Source organism: Alosa sapidissima, chromosome 10, assembly GCF_018492685.1.
Source record: "Alosa sapidissima isolate fAloSap1 chromosome 10, fAloSap1.pri, whole genome shotgun sequence".
NCBI classification, from domain to species: Eukaryota; Metazoa; Chordata; class Actinopteri; order Clupeiformes; family Clupeidae; genus Alosa; species Alosa sapidissima.
The window spans coordinates 8,869,744-8,884,440 of NC_055966.1; the positions used below are offsets into that span (position 1 = coordinate 8,869,744).

Sequence of the window (14,697 nt, forward strand, 5' to 3'; positions counted from 1 at the left end):
CTGTGATGGTTTAATCACTAAAACCATGATCAATGGATCATGTGCATTAATGCATCTGATGGATCAGTAGAGTTTAGATGTGGATTTAGGCCAACAATATCAGGTAGCGAACTTAAGTAAACATACAGAAAAGTGTTGACCTGATATTTCTGATATACAAGCAGCCAGCCAGTGCAAATAGTGTGTTATTCTATATAAAATCAGTACCTCTACCCCTAAGATTATATGTCACTCATGCAATCAGTATCACATGCTGTGAGACATACAGAAAAGGTAAAGATAAACTTGGCCGACAAATGCTATGAAAACAGTGATTTCTTTAATGTGTTCAGAATTTATGACTGTCTTCCTGTATCTGTGCTGTATAGTCAGTGCAGCTTTACAAAGGTCTCTGGTAGAAGTAACAAGGAAGAAATATTTTTTACTTCACTTTGGGCAAAAATATGCCCAATCTAAGACCTAATGCATGTTTGAAATTGACACAAAAGGAATATTAATGGTACTGTACATCAAACATTATTTCAGTGCTTTATGACAAACCAAGTTGTCAATGGTGTCTTTCTACAATCCATTGATTTAAGGTGCTCTAAGCCATCTAAGCCACGCGTTTTTTAGGCTAAAACATTTTATGTCACTTACTGCAAACATCACCTAACCAACCACTAGCTGTCTGTGCCCTGAATACACTGTAAAAAACGCAATCTCTGTGGACAGCACAGGCTCCAAAAACAGCAACAAAAACAACCTGGGCAAACCTAGCCCATAAAAACATAACAAACTGTTCCAGCAAATCACAGACGAGATGCGCGTTTAGGAGAGTTTCAATCGCACGGGAGCAACACGGGAAGGAGGAGGAGGAAGTAGCGAACTAGCTCTCTGTTTTGTTTGAAAAGTCAACAGAAGTGACGTTACATCGCTTAGAGCACCTTTAAACGACATGTAGCCTTACTGTGTGCTGTAGATTGTGCTATCACTGTGCTTAATGCATCATCACTAACCATAGTGTTGTGATGCAGATGTTGCTGTCTCCAAATCTCTGAAGTAACCAAAAGAGGAATCTCAGTGATTCAGAATTTATTTCTGCCACTTGTTTTGATGACATGAACTGACATGACCAGCATGTTATTGTTGTAGATATGGTGAGAGCAATCTAAGTTTGTAGGCTGCATAAAATGGATGTGGTAAAAGATGTGGTGTTACGTTTGATAGATAATAGCTTCTCCGAATATATCTCCCTGTGTTTCACTTCATTCCAAAAAAAGCACAATACAATCAGATTAAAATTAACTGTGATCTCTGACCTGCAGTATAATAGTCTTCTCTAATAATCACTTGCACATCAGAAACAACAACTTGCATTTACATATAGTGCAAAGCACCCCAAGCACTATGTACTGTAAATGCAACCTCACAATAAGTTGATTATTAACACATTTTCATATTATTTTTATATACTTTTCAGATCTGACTATCTTAAAGACTTTAAAATGAAGCAAGAGCTGCAAGAGCTGAGTTTGAGCTGCAAGAGCTGAGTTTTATTTGTTTCTTTTAAGAAATCTCCTTAGCATCTGTCTGAGGGGAATGCAGGTGGTGGACTCCTCCTGAGCAACTGGGCAGTCCTGGGTGGTGGTGGGGGCCGTCCGCTTTGTACATCTGAACCTGCTCCAGACCCTTCTCCAGAATGGCTTGGAGGTCCCCTCGGTCCTTCCCAAAGAAGTGGGGGTCTCAGGCACAGTGGGGGTGTCAGGGGCATCAAAAGTGAAGGACAGTGTCTCCTCATGCACCATCTGGATGCTGTTTTTAAAGCTTATGGTTAACAACAGGGACTGATCATCTGTTGTAACATCCGGCTGCACAGTGAGGCCACAGGCAGGGTCCTCCACATCAGTTGCCGGGGTCAGGAGATCCTGGGTGGCTTGAGTAAGGGCAGCGGTCTCAACAGCCTGCTTCAGAGACATCAGAGAGGCCTCAGAGGATGACTGCTGGGGAGATGCTCGCTGCTCCACAGCGTGGTCTGATGTCTGATCCTCAGCGAGATGGACGTCATCCACCAAGACGTCGTCGTCATCGTCGTCATCCAGCAGGACTTCCTGGGATGTTGCCTCATGAGCGCTTTTGGCAGGGGGCTCATCCTCCACCTGTTCTGCCTCCTGTTGGGCAACCTCCTCTGGCATCAGGTTGTCCTCATTGATAAAGAGGAGAACGGGGGTCACCTCACCAGACCTGGGTTCAGGGAGGGGACTGGGGACCTGGGAGGTGGGCTCCTGGGTCTCGACCCAACAAAGTCGGGGGCTGGGCGATTTGCCCGCGGGAAGTGGTGACTTGTCACCAGCACTGCTGTCGTTGTCGATGTGTTCCATCATGTTTCTCCAATAAAATGTCCGTATAGCAAAGTAGCTTAACAAGAAGTGACAAACAACAAGTTGGACAGCTCTATTTATAGCCCATCGCCATTGTGACGAAATTATATCGAAGTAGGCTACGTAGAAAATTTCGAATTATGGATGTATTGTTGCGTCTACATATTGCAGTAGGTAGCCTATAGGCCCAGCCAGAGCACTACCTCTAACTCTGGGTAGGCCTACGTTTCTTTATAACAAAACATATAGAATTCATACAACGAATGTATTATTCTAATAACCTCTCCCAGCTTAGGCTGTTATACGTTTCGCCGATATGTATCGATTAACGGATCAATTATGTCCGCCGAGACTGCCAATCTGTGTAGCATTGGTGTGACTCGCATTGTTGTTTTGATCTGGCTGCATCATCATAAGGAGCCCACGCTGTCGCGCCGTCTTTTAAAACTTGACTATCCGCGAAATGAGTAACATTGTAACCTGTAATGTGCAAATAAACATGACTATATGCTTTTGGACCAGTTAGGTTCGACGGAGATGTAAGGAATGACTATAGATTCAAGTGTACTTAGCCTATAGGCCTATCAGAAAGTTAGAAGACTAGCCTAATATTAAGCCATGTTTAGAGTTATGTTTTAAATAAACTGGCTAAATAAATAAAGGAAATGTATCCTCTCATACAAAAACACTGTATCAAGTAATACATGTGATAAATAATTCTAGGTGCACCCTTATTAATTTAACTATTGCAGTAGGGCCTACTTAACATTTTATGGAAGATGTGTTACTGTCAGAACCTTGAGGATTTCAACCAAAAACAGTTGGTTCTCAATAATATAGCCTACAAGATCCTGTTGTTGTTTGATACGAGATCCTTACAATTTTCATTTCACCATTTTCTTCTTTGGAAATATAGTAGGCCTAGTTGCTGATGGTAAGCTCAAGGTTGTGAAATAAAACTTTCATGAAATTTTAACTCTAGGAGTTGGAAGCTTTTGTAACATGGGCTGTCAACATTGGACACCAGAATGAGGTGCTGCTTCAGAACAGAAATTAAAGGGGTCATTTCAGTTACACAGAGGGAAGATGTTACATTTCTCTGTGCAATTGGCTGGGGACTTCTCCCTTGGTAGCTGATTAACAACCAGGACGAACTAGCATAATACAATATGACACAGGATACAAAGCAATCCAAAATTGAGTCGAGAGTGCACAACAAGAACATAATCACAAATTAGTGGGAGGAACATGTCAAATTTACAAAGGTACAGTACAAGGCTTGGCAGCCTGGGATTCCCCGGAAGTTACTGCATGTATTGCTCATGCCATCTCAGCACAAAACTTAAGGTTTCTCATTCTCATAGGACTCAAGCACTAAACACAGACAATCACTACTAATCAACCAACCAGCTACTTGTGTGAGAGCTGTGCTCTGCTTTGCGCTAGGTATACATTGAGGTGTACCCATGCTTGCCTGAGTTCATAATTGTTGCCACTGCCAGCTCCCAAATCTCCCTCCATCAAAAACATACAAAGAAAATACAAAGTGTATGTGAGTCTGAGGTTTCTTATTCATTTGAAACTGACTGCTACATTTTGTTTTTCCCCAGGCACTGAGTCTGCATCTATGGTGAAGCGTGATGTGCCCGCGGAGATTGAGAAGATCACCAAGTACCTCCAGGAGCTGAGCAGCATGCTCACCACCACCACCGCTGAACTGGTGGAGAAGATTAAGGCCGCTGACCTGACCAGCCAGGCTGAGTGAGTATCCACAACAGAGCAGCATTACAGAGACTCTGATGTGTAGAGCTTAACCACGTTTGTGTTTGTTTGTTTGTGTGTGTTTATTTGTTTGTTATTTTGTATGTATGCTTGTGTTTGTTTGTTTGTTTATTTGTGTACAAAAGTTTAAAAGATTTTCAGCAAATGAGCAGACACCAATAAATAAATGGAAAGCAATTTATTTAATTGCAAAAACTTTCTTGATTATGCCACAAATGTCAAATGATGATGTGCTAAATGTGGCTAACGCTTCCCTCTTCTCTGCTTTAGGGCTTACCTTCAGGAGGGCAAGGCTCAGGTGCAGCCACTGCTGGAGAAGGTCCAAGCACAGCTGAAGCCCCTGACAGCCAACATTGATGAGAAGCTCAAGCCCCTGTCCGGACCCATCCTGTCCCAGATCCAGCCTCTCGCTGCCTCCGTCGAGGCCCAGGTGGAGGATCTCCTCAGGAAGGTGATGGACCACACCAAGGCCCTGCTCCCTCCTCAGTAAATCAACAGGCCCCTGCTGACTCCAAATGTGCATTATCTTGAAGACAAAAACTTTTGTTGTTGCATCATGTCATGTATCACTGCTATGCTGCTCTGCTGAGCCCCTCTCAGCCTTGGAATGAGTTTACTGATTATTTATCTGAATCCTTAAAACGCTTCAGAGGTGACCATCTAATGCGTGTGATGTGTTTGTGGAAGAATGGCTTCTCTAGAATGGTGTGTACTGTATGTTCTGTGATGAAAATGTTGAAAAACAAAAACTCAAAAGTGGTTTGTGGTTACAAATATCCACTGTGATGGTTTAATCACTAAAACCATGATCAATGGATCATGTGCATTAATGCATCTGATGGATCAGTAGAGTTTAGATGTGGATTTAGGCCAACAATATCAGGTAGCGAACTTAAGTAAACATACAGAAAAGTGTTGACCTGATATTTCTGATATACAAGCAGCCAGCCAGTGCAAATAGTGTGTTATTCTATATAAAATCAGTACCTCTACCCCTAAGATTATATGTCACTCATGCAATCAGTATCACATGCTGTGAGACATACAGAAAAGGTAAAGATAAACTTGGCCGACAAATGCTATGAAAACAGTGATTTCTTTAATGTGTTCAGAATTTATGACTGTCTTCCTGTATCTGTGCTGTATAGTCAGTGCAGCTTTACAAAGGTCTCTGGTAGAAGTAACAAGAAAGAAATATTTTTTACTTCACTTTGGGCAAAAATATGCCCAATCTAAGACCTAATGCATGTTTGAAATTGACACAAAAGGAATATTAATGGTACTGTACATCAAACATTATTTCAGTGCTTTATGACAAACCAAGTTGTCAATGGTGTCTTTCTACAATCCATTGATTTAAGGTGCTCTAAGCCATCTAAGCCACGCGTTTTTTAGGCTAAAACATTTTATGTCACTTACTGCAAACATCACCTAACCAACCACTAGCTGTCTGTGCCCTGAATACACTGTAAAAAACGCAATCTCTGTGGACAGCACAGGCTCCAAAAACAGCAACAAAAACAACCTGGGCAAACCTAGCCCATAAAAACATAACAAACTGTTCCAGCAAATCACAGACGAGATGCGCGTTTAGGAGAGTTTCAATCGCACGGGAGCAACACGGGAAGGAGGAGGAGGAAGTAGCGAACTAGCTCTCTGTTTTGTTTGAAAAGTCAACAGAAGTGACGTTACATCGCTTAGAGCACCTTTAAACGACATGTAGCCTTACTGTGTGCTGTAGATTGTGCTATCACTGTGCTTAATGCATCATCACTAACCATAGTGTTGTGATGCAGATGTTGCTGTCTCCAAATCTCTGAAGTAACCAAAAGAGGAATCTCAGTGATTCAGAATTTATTTCTGCCACTTGTTTTGATGACATGAACTGACATGACCAGCATGTTATTGTTGTAGATATGGTGAGAGCAATCTAAGTTTGTAGGCTGCATAAAATGGATGTGGTAAAAGATGTGGTGTTACGTTTGATAGATAATAGCTTCTCCGAATATATCTGCCTGTGTTTCACTTCATTCCAAAAAAAGCACAATACAATCAGATTAAAATTAACTGTGATCTCTGACCTGCAGTATAATAGTCTTCTCTAATAATCACTTGCACATCAGAAACAACAACTTGCATTTACATATAGTGCAAAGCACCCCAAGCACTATGTACTGTAAATGCAACCTCACAATAAGTTGATTATTAACACATTTTCATATTATTTTTATATACTTTTCAGATCTGACTATCTTAAAGACTTTAAAATGAAGCAAGAGCTGCAAGAGCTGAGTTTGAGCTGCAAGAGCTGAGTTTTATTTGTTTCTTTTAAGAAATCTCCTTAGCATCTGTCTGAGGGGAATGCAGGTGGTGGACTCCTCCTGAGCAACTGGGCAGTCCTGGGTGGTGGTGGGGGCCGTCCGCTTTGTACATCTGAACCTGCTCCAGACCCTTCTCCAGAATGGCTTGGAGGTCCCCTCGGTCCTTCCCAAAGAAGTGGGGGTCTCAGGCACAGTGGGGGTGTCAGGGGCATCAAAAGTGAAGGACAGTGTCTCCTCATGCACCATCTGGATGCTGTTTTTAAAGCTTATGGTTAACAACAGGGACTGATCATCTGTTGTAACATCCGGCTGCACAGTGAGGCCACAGGCAGGGTCCTCCACATCAGTTGCCGGGGTCAGGAGATCCTGGGTGGCTTGAGTAAGGGCAGCGGTCTCAACAGCCTGCTTCAGAGACATCAGAGAGGCCTCAGAGGATGACTGCTGGGGAGATGCTCGCTGCTCCACAGCGTGGTCTGATGTCTGATCCTCAGCGAGATGGACGTCATCCACCAAGACGTCGTCGTCATCGTCGTCATCCAGCAGGACTTCCTGGGATGTTGCCTCATGAGCGCTTTTGGCAGGGGGCTCATCCTCCACCTGTTCTGCCTCCTGTTGGGCAACCTCCTCTGGCATCAGGTTGTCCTCATTGATAAAGAGGAGAACGGGGGTCACCTCACCAGACCTGGGTTCAGGGAGGGGACTGGGGACCTGGGAGGTGGGCTCCTGGGTCTCGACCCAACAAAGTCGGGGGCTGGGCGATTTGCCCGCGGGAAGTGGTGACTTGTCACCAGCACTGCTGTCGTTGTCGATGTGTTCCATCATGTTTCTCCAATAAAATGTCCGTATAGCAAAGTAGCTTAACAAGAAGTGACAAACAACAAGTTGGACAGCTCTATTTATAGCCCATCGCCATTGTGACGAAATTATATCGAAGTAGGCTACGTAGAAAATTTCGAATTATGGATGTATTGTTGCGTCTACATATTGCAGTAGGTAGCCTATAGGCCCAGCCAGAGCACTACCTCTAACTCTGGGTAGGCCTACGTTTCTTTATAACAAAACATATAGAATTCATACAACGAATGTATTATTCTAATAACCTCTCCCAGCTTAGGCTGTTATACGTTTCGCCGATATGTATCGATTAACGGATCAATTATGTCCGCCGAGACTGCCAATCTGTGTAGCATTGGTGTGACTCGCATTGTTGTTTTGATCTGGCTGCATCATCATAAGGAGCCCACGCTGTCGCGCCGTCTTTTAAAACTTGACTATCCGCGAAATGAGTAACATTGTAACCTGTAATGTGCAAATAAACATGACTATATGCTTTTGGACCAGTTAGGTTCGACGGAGATGTAAGGAATGACTATAGATTCAAGTGTACTTAGCCTATAGGCCTATCAGAAAGTTAGAAGACTAGCCTAATATTAAGCCATGTTTAGAGTTATGTTTTAAATAAACTGGCTAAATAAATAAAGGAAATGTATCCTCTCATACAAAAACACTGTATCAAGTAATACATGTGATAAATAATTCTAGGTGCACCCTTATTAATTTAACTATTGCAGTAGGGCCTACTTAACATTTTATGGAAGATGTGTTACTGTCAGAACCTTGAGGATTTCAACCAAAAACAGTTGGTTCTCAATAATATAGCCTACAAGATCCTGTTGTTGTTTGATACGAGATCCTTACAATTTTCATTTCACCATTTTCTTCTTTGGAAATATAGTAGGCCTAGTTGCTGATGGTAAGCTCAAGGTTGTGAAATAAAACTTTCATGAAATTTTAACTCTAGGAGTTGGAAGCTTTTGTAACATGGGCTGTCAACATTGGACACCAGAATGAGGTGCTGCTTCAGAACAGAAATTAAAGGGGTCATTTCAGTTACACAGAGGGAAGATGTTACATTTCTCTGTGCAATTGGCTGGGGACTTCTCCCTTGGTAGCTGATTAACAACCAGGACGAACTAGCATAATACAATATGACACAGGATACAAAGCAATCCAAAATTGAGTCGAGAGTGCACAACAAGAACATAATCACAAATTAGTGGGAGGAACATGTCAAATTTACAAAGGTACAGTACAAGGCTTGGCAGCCTGGGATTCCCCGGAAGTTACTGCATGTATTGCTCATGCCATCTCAGCACAAAACTTAAGGTTTCTCATTCTCATAGGACTCAAGCACTAAACACAGACAATCACTACTAATCAACCAACCAGCTACTTGTGTGAGAGCTGTGCTCTGCTTTGCGCTAGGTATACATTGAGGTGTACCCATGCTTGCCTGAGTTCATAATTGTTGCCACTGCCAGCTCCCAAATCTCCCTCCATCAAAAACATACAAAGAAAATACAAAGTGTATGTGAGTCTGAGGTTTCTTATTCATTTGAAACTGACTGCTACATTTTGTTTTTCCCCAGGCACTGAGTCTGCATCTATGGTGAAGCGTGATGTGCCCGCGGAGATTGAGAAGATCACCAAGTACCTCCAGGAGCTGAGCAGCATGCTCACCACCACCACCGCTGAACTGGTGGAGAAGATTAAGGCCGCTGACCTGACCAGCCAGGCTGAGTGAGTATCCACAACAGAGCAGCATTACAGAGACTCTGATGTGTAGAGCTTAACCACGTTTGTGTTTGTTTGTTTGTGTGTGTTTATTTGTTTGTTATTTTGTATGTATGCTTGTGTTTGTTTGTTTGTTTATTTGTGTACAAAAGTTTAAAAGATTTTCAGCAAATGAGCAGACACCAATAAATAAATGGAAAGCAATTTATTTAATTGCAAAAACTTTCTTGATTATGCCACAAATGTCAAATGATGATGTGCTAAATGTGGCTAACGCTTCCCTCTTCTCTGCTTTAGGGCTTACCTTCAGGAGGGCAAGGCTCAGGTGCAGCCACTGCTGGAGAAGGTCCAAGCACAGCTGAAGCCCCTGACAGCCAACATTGATGAGAAGCTCAAGCCCCTGTCCGGACCCATCCTGTCCCAGATCCAGCCTCTCGCTGCCTCCGTCGAGGCCCAGGTGGAGGATCTCCTCAGGAAGGTGATGGACCACACCAAGGCCCTGCTCCCTCCTCAGTAAATCAACAGGCCCCTGCTGACTCCAAATGTGCATTATCTTGAAGACAAAAACTTTTGTTGTTGCATCATGTCATGTATCACTGCTATGCTGCTCTGCTGAGCCCCTCTCAGCCTTGGAATGAGTTTACTGATTATTTATCTGAATCCTTAAAACGCTTCAGAGGTGACCATCTAATGCGTGTGATGTGTTTGTGGAAGAATGGCTTCTCTAGAATGGTGTGTACTGTATGTTCTGTGATGAAAATGTTGAAAAACAAAAACTCAAAAGTGGTTTGTGGTTACAAATATCCACTGTGATGGTTTAATCACTAAAACCATGATCAATGGATCATGTGCATTAATGCATCTGATGGATCAGTAGAGTTTAGATGTGGATTTAGGCCAACAATATCAGGTAGCGAACTTAAGTAAACATACAGAAAAGTGTTGACCTGATATTTCTGATATACAAGCAGCCAGCCAGTGCAAATAGTGTGTTATTCTATATAAAATCAGTACCTCTACCCCTAAGATTATATGTCACTCATGCAATCAGTATCACATGCTGTGAGACATACAGAAAAGGTAAAGATAAACTTGGCCGACAAATGCTATGAAAACAGTGATTTCTTTAATGTGTTCAGAATTTATGACTGTCTTCCTGTATCTGTGCTGTATAGTCAGTGCAGCTTTACAAAGGTCTCTGGTAGAAGTAACAAGAAAGAAATATTTTTTACTTCACTTTGGGCAAAAATATGCCCAATCTAAGACCTAATGCATGTTTGAAATTGACACAAAAGGAATATTAATGGTACTGTACATCAAACATTATTTCAGTGCTTTATGACAAACCAAGTTGTCAATGGTGTCTTTCTACAATCCATTGATTTAAGGTGCTCTAAGCCATCTAAGCCACGCGTTTTTTAGGCTAAAACATTTTATGTCACTTACTGCAAACATCACCTAACCAACCACTAGCTGTCTGTGCCCTGAATACACTGTAAAAAACGCAATCTCTGTGGACAGCACAGGCTCCAAAAACAGCAACAAAAACAACCTGGGCAAACCTAGCCCATAAAAACATAACAAACTGTTCCAGCAAATCACAGACGAGATGCGCGTTTAGGAGAGTTTCAATCGCACGGGAGCAACACGGGAAGGAGGAGGAGGAAGTAGCGAACTAGCTCTCTGTTTTGTTTGAAAAGTCAACAGAAGTGACGTTACATCGCTTAGAGCACCTTTAAACGACATGTAGCCTTACTGTGTGCTGTAGATTGTGCTATCACTGTGCTTAATGCATCATCACTAACCATAGTGTTGTGATGCAGATGTTGCTGTCTCCAAATCTCTGAAGTAACCAAAAGAGGAATCTCAGTGATTCAGAATTTATTTCTGCCACTTGTTTTGATGACATGAACTGACATGACCAGCATGTTATTGTTGTAGATATGGTGAGAGCAATCTAAGTTTGTAGGCTGCATAAAATGGATGTGGTAAAAGATGTGGTGTTACGTTTGATAGATAATAGCTTCTCCGAATATATCTGCCTGTGTTTCACTTCATTCCAAAAAAAGCACAATACAATCAGATAAAAATTAACTGTGATCTCTGACCTGCAGTATAATAGTCTTCTCTAATAATCACTTGCACATCAGAAACAACAACTTGCATTTACATATAGTGCAAAGCACCCCAAGCACTATGTACTGTAAATGCAACCTCACAATAAGTTGATTATTAACACATTTTCATATTATTTTTATATACTTTTCAGATCTGACTATCTTAAAGACTTTAAAATGAAGCAAGAGCTGCGAGAGCTGAGTTTGAGCTGCAAGAGCTGAGTTTTATTTGTTTCTTTTAAGAAATCTCCTTAGCATCTGTCTGAGGGGAATGCAGGTGGTGGACTCCTCCTGAGCAACTGGGCAGTCCTGGGTGGTGGTGGGGGCCGTCCGCTTTGTACATCTGAACCTGCTCCAGACCCTTCTCCAGAATGGCTTGGAGGTCCCCTCGGTCCTTCCCAAAGAAGTGGGGGTCTCAGGCACAGTGGGGGTGTCAGGGGCATCAAAAGTGAAGGACAGTGTCTCCTCATGCACCATCTGGATGCTGTTTTTAAAGCTTATGGTTAACAACAGGGACTGATCATCTGTTGTAACATCCGGCTGCACAGTGAGGCCACAGGCAGGGTCCTCCACATCAGTTGCCGGGGTCAGGAGATCCTGGGTGGCTTGAGTAAGGGCAGCGGTCTCAACAGCCTGCTTCAGAGACATCAGAGAGGCCTCAGAGGATGACTGCTGGGGAGATGCTCGCTGCTCCACAGCGTGGTCTGATGTCTGATCCTCAGCGAGATGGACGTCATCCACCAAGACGTCGTCGTCATCGTCGTCATCCAGCAGGACTTCCTGGGATGTTGCCTCATGAGCGCTTTTGGCAGGGGGCTCATCCTCCACCTGTTCTGCCTCCTGTTGGGCAACCTCCTCTGGCATCAGGTTGTCCTCATTGATAAAGAGGAGAACGGGGGTCACCTCACCAGACCTGGGTTCAGGGAGGGGACTGGGGACCTGGGAGGTGGGCTCCTGGGTCTCGACCCAACAAAGTCGGGGGCTGGGCGATTTGCCCGCGGGAAGTGGTGACTTGTCACCAGCACTGCTGTCGTTGTCGATGTGTTCCATCATGTTTCTCCAATAAAATGTCCGTATAGCAAAGTAGCTTAACAAGAAGTGACAAACAACAAGTTGGACAGCTCTATTTATAGCCCATCGCCATTGTGACGAAATTATATCGAAGTAGGCTACGTAGAAAATTTCGAATTATGGATGTATTGTTGCGTCTACATATTGCAGTAGGTAGCCTATAGGCCCAGCCAGAGCACTACCTCTAACTCTGGGTAGGCCTACGTTTCTTTATAACAAAACATATAGAATTCATACAACGAATGTATTATTCTAATAACCTCTCCCAGCTTAGGCTGTTATACGTTTCGCCGATATGTATCGATTAACGGATCAATTATGTCCGCCGAGACTGCCAATCTGTGTAGCATTGGTGTGACTCGCATTGTTGTTTTGATCTGGCTGCATCATCATAAGGAGCCCACGCTGTCGCGCCGTCTTTTAAAACTTGACTATCCGCGAAATGAGTAACATTGTAACCTGTAATGTGCAAATAAACATGACTATATGCTTTTGGACCAGTTAGGTTCGACGGAGATGTAAGGAATGACTATAGATTCAAGTGTACTTAGCCTATAGGCCTATCAGAAAGTTAGAAGACTAGCCTAATATTAAGCCATGTTTAGAGTTATGTTTTAAATAAACTGGCTAAATAAATAAAGGAAATGTATCCTCTCATACAAAAACACTGTATCAAGTAATACATGTGATAAATAATTCTAGGTGCACCCTTATTAATTTAACTATTGCAGTAGGGCCTACTTAACATTTTATGGAAGATGTGTTACTGTCAGAACCTTGAGGATTTCAACCAAAAACAGTTGGTTCTCAATAATATAGCCTACAAGATCCTGTTGTTGTTTGATACGAGATCCTTACAATTTTCATTTCACCATTTTCTTCTTTGGAAATATAGTAGGCCTAGTTGCTGATGGTAAGCTCAAGGTTGTGAAATAAAACTTTCATGAAATTTTAACTCTAGGAGTTGGAAGCTTTTGTAACATGGGCTGTCAACATTGGACACCAGAATGAGGTGCTGCTTCAGAACAGAAATTAAAGGGGTCATTTCAGTTACACAGAGGGAAGATGTTACATTTCTCTGTGCAATTGGCTGGGGACTTCTCCCTTGGTAGCTGATTAACAACCAGGACGAACTAGCATAATACAATATGACACAGGATACAAAGCAATCCAAAATTGAGTCGAGAGTGCACAACAAGAACATAATCACAAATTAGTGGGAGGAACATGTCAAATTTACAAAGGTACAGTACAAGGCTTGGCAGCCTGGGATTCCCCGGAAGTTACTGCATGTATTGCTCATGCCATCTCAGCACAAAACTTAAGGTTTCTCATTCTCATAGGACTCAAGCACTAAACACAGACAATCACTACTAATCAACCAACCAGCTACTTGTGTGAGAGCTGTGCTCTGCTTTGCGCTAGGTATACATTGAGGTGTACCCATGCTTGCCTGAGTTCATAATTGTTGCCACTGCCAGCTCCCAAATCTCCCTCCATCAAAAACATACAAAGAAAATACAAAGTGTATGTGAGTCTGAGGTTTCTTATTCATTTGAAACTGACTGCTACATTTTGTTTTTCCCCAGGCACTGAGTCTGCATCTATGGTGAAGCGTGATGTGCCCGCGGAGATTGAGAAGATCACCAAGTACCTCCAGGAGCTGAGCAGCATGCTCACCACCACCACCGCTGAACTGGTGGAGAAGATTAAGGCCGCTGACCTGACCAGCCAGGCTGAGTGAGTATCCACAACAGAGCAGCATTACAGAGACTCTGATGTGTAGAGCTTAACCACGTTTGTGTTTGTTTGTTTGTGTGTGTTTATTTGTTTGTTATTTTGTATGTATGCTTGTGTTTGTTTGTTTGTTTATTTGTGTACAAAAGTTTAAAAGATTTTCAGCAAATGAGCAGACACCAATAAATAAATGGAAAGCAATTTATTTAATTGCAAAAACTTTCTTGATTATGCCACAAATGTCAAATGATGATGTGCTAAATGTGGCTAACGCTTCCCTCTTCTCTGCTTTAGGGCTTACCTTCAGGAGGGCAAGGCTCAGGTGCAGCCACTGCTGGAGAAGGTCCAAGCACAGCTGAAGCCCCTGACAGCCAACATTGATGAGAAGCTCAAGCCCCTGTCCGGACCCATCCTGTCCCAGATCCAGCCTCTCGCTGCCTCCGTCGAGGCCCAGGTGGAGGATCTCCTCAGGAAGGTGATGGACCACACCAAGGCCCTGCTCCCTCCTCAGTAAATCAACAGGCCCCTGCTGACTCCAAATGTGCATTATCTTGAAGACAAAAACTTTTGTTGTTGCATCATGTCATGTATCACTGCTATGCTGCTCTGCTGAGCCCCTCTCAGCCTTGGAATGAGTTTACTGATTATTTATCTGAATCCTTAAAACGCTTCAGAGGTGACCATCTAATGCGTGTGATGTGTTTGTGGAAGAATGGCTTCTCTAGAATGGTGTGT

At 42.8% G+C, this 14,697-nt stretch overlaps 3 protein-coding genes across 6 annotated transcripts; all 3 read left to right on the plus strand.

Moving 5' to 3' along the window:
* Positions 1 to 2,435: 2,435 nt before the first annotated feature.
* Positions 2,436 to 4,806, plus strand: LOC121721521 (type-4 ice-structuring protein LS-12-like). Of its 2 annotated transcripts, none has more exons than XM_042108526.1 (3): positions 2,436 to 2,575; positions 3,971 to 4,121; positions 4,413 to 4,806. In XM_042108526.1, the coding sequence occupies exons 2-3, from the start codon at positions 3,988 to 3,990 to the stop codon at positions 4,630 to 4,632; spliced, it is 354 nt and encodes a 117-aa protein (XP_041964460.1). In that variant the 5' UTR covers positions 2,436 to 2,575; positions 3,971 to 3,987; the 3' UTR covers positions 4,633 to 4,806. The 2 variants fall into 2 exon arrangements, with proteins under 2 accessions (XP_041964460.1, XP_041964461.1); XM_042108527.1 differs by having other exon boundaries at positions 2,556 to 2,899.
* A 2,551-nt stretch (positions 4,807 to 7,357) lies between these two features.
* Positions 7,358 to 9,728, plus strand: LOC121721522 (type-4 ice-structuring protein LS-12-like). 2 transcript variants are annotated; one of them, XM_042108528.1, is made up of 3 exons: positions 7,358 to 7,497; positions 8,893 to 9,043; positions 9,335 to 9,728. In XM_042108528.1, exons 2-3 carry the CDS (start codon positions 8,910 to 8,912, stop codon positions 9,552 to 9,554), a joined length of 354 nt encoding a protein of 117 aa, XP_041964462.1. In that variant the 5' UTR covers positions 7,358 to 7,497; positions 8,893 to 8,909; the 3' UTR covers positions 9,555 to 9,728. The 2 variants fall into 2 exon arrangements, with proteins under 2 accessions (XP_041964462.1, XP_041964463.1); XM_042108529.1 differs by having other exon boundaries at positions 7,478 to 7,821.
* Positions 9,729 to 12,279: 2,551 nt separating this feature from the next.
* Positions 12,280 to 14,650, plus strand: LOC121721249 (type-4 ice-structuring protein LS-12-like). 2 transcript variants are annotated; one of them, XM_042107997.1, is made up of 3 exons: positions 12,280 to 12,419; positions 13,815 to 13,965; positions 14,257 to 14,650. In XM_042107997.1, the coding sequence occupies exons 2-3, from the start codon at positions 13,832 to 13,834 to the stop codon at positions 14,474 to 14,476; spliced, it is 354 nt and encodes a 117-aa protein (XP_041963931.1). In that variant the 5' UTR covers positions 12,280 to 12,419; positions 13,815 to 13,831; the 3' UTR covers positions 14,477 to 14,650. The 2 variants fall into 2 exon arrangements, with proteins under 2 accessions (XP_041963931.1, XP_041963932.1); XM_042107998.1 differs by having other exon boundaries at positions 12,400 to 12,743.
* The last annotated feature ends 47 nt before the right edge of the window (positions 14,651 to 14,697 follow it).

Bases quoted from the DNA above. Each gene is read 5' to 3' on its own strand.
- LOC121721521 (XM_042108526.1), top strand. From the start codon at position 3,988: ATGGTGAAGCGTGATGTGCCCGCGGAGATTGAGAAGATCACCAAGTAC. The intron at 4,122-4,412 runs GTGAGTATCCAC...TCTCTGCTTTAG, and splicing joins GACCTGACCAGCCAGGCTGA to GGCTTACCTTCAGGAGGGCA.
- LOC121721522 (XM_042108528.1), top strand. From the start codon at position 8,910: ATGGTGAAGCGTGATGTGCCCGCGGAGATTGAGAAGATCACCAAGTAC. The intron at 9,044-9,334 runs GTGAGTATCCAC...TCTCTGCTTTAG, and splicing joins GACCTGACCAGCCAGGCTGA to GGCTTACCTTCAGGAGGGCA.
- LOC121721249 (XM_042107997.1), top strand. From the start codon at position 13,832: ATGGTGAAGCGTGATGTGCCCGCGGAGATTGAGAAGATCACCAAGTAC. The intron at 13,966-14,256 runs GTGAGTATCCAC...TCTCTGCTTTAG, and splicing joins GACCTGACCAGCCAGGCTGA to GGCTTACCTTCAGGAGGGCA.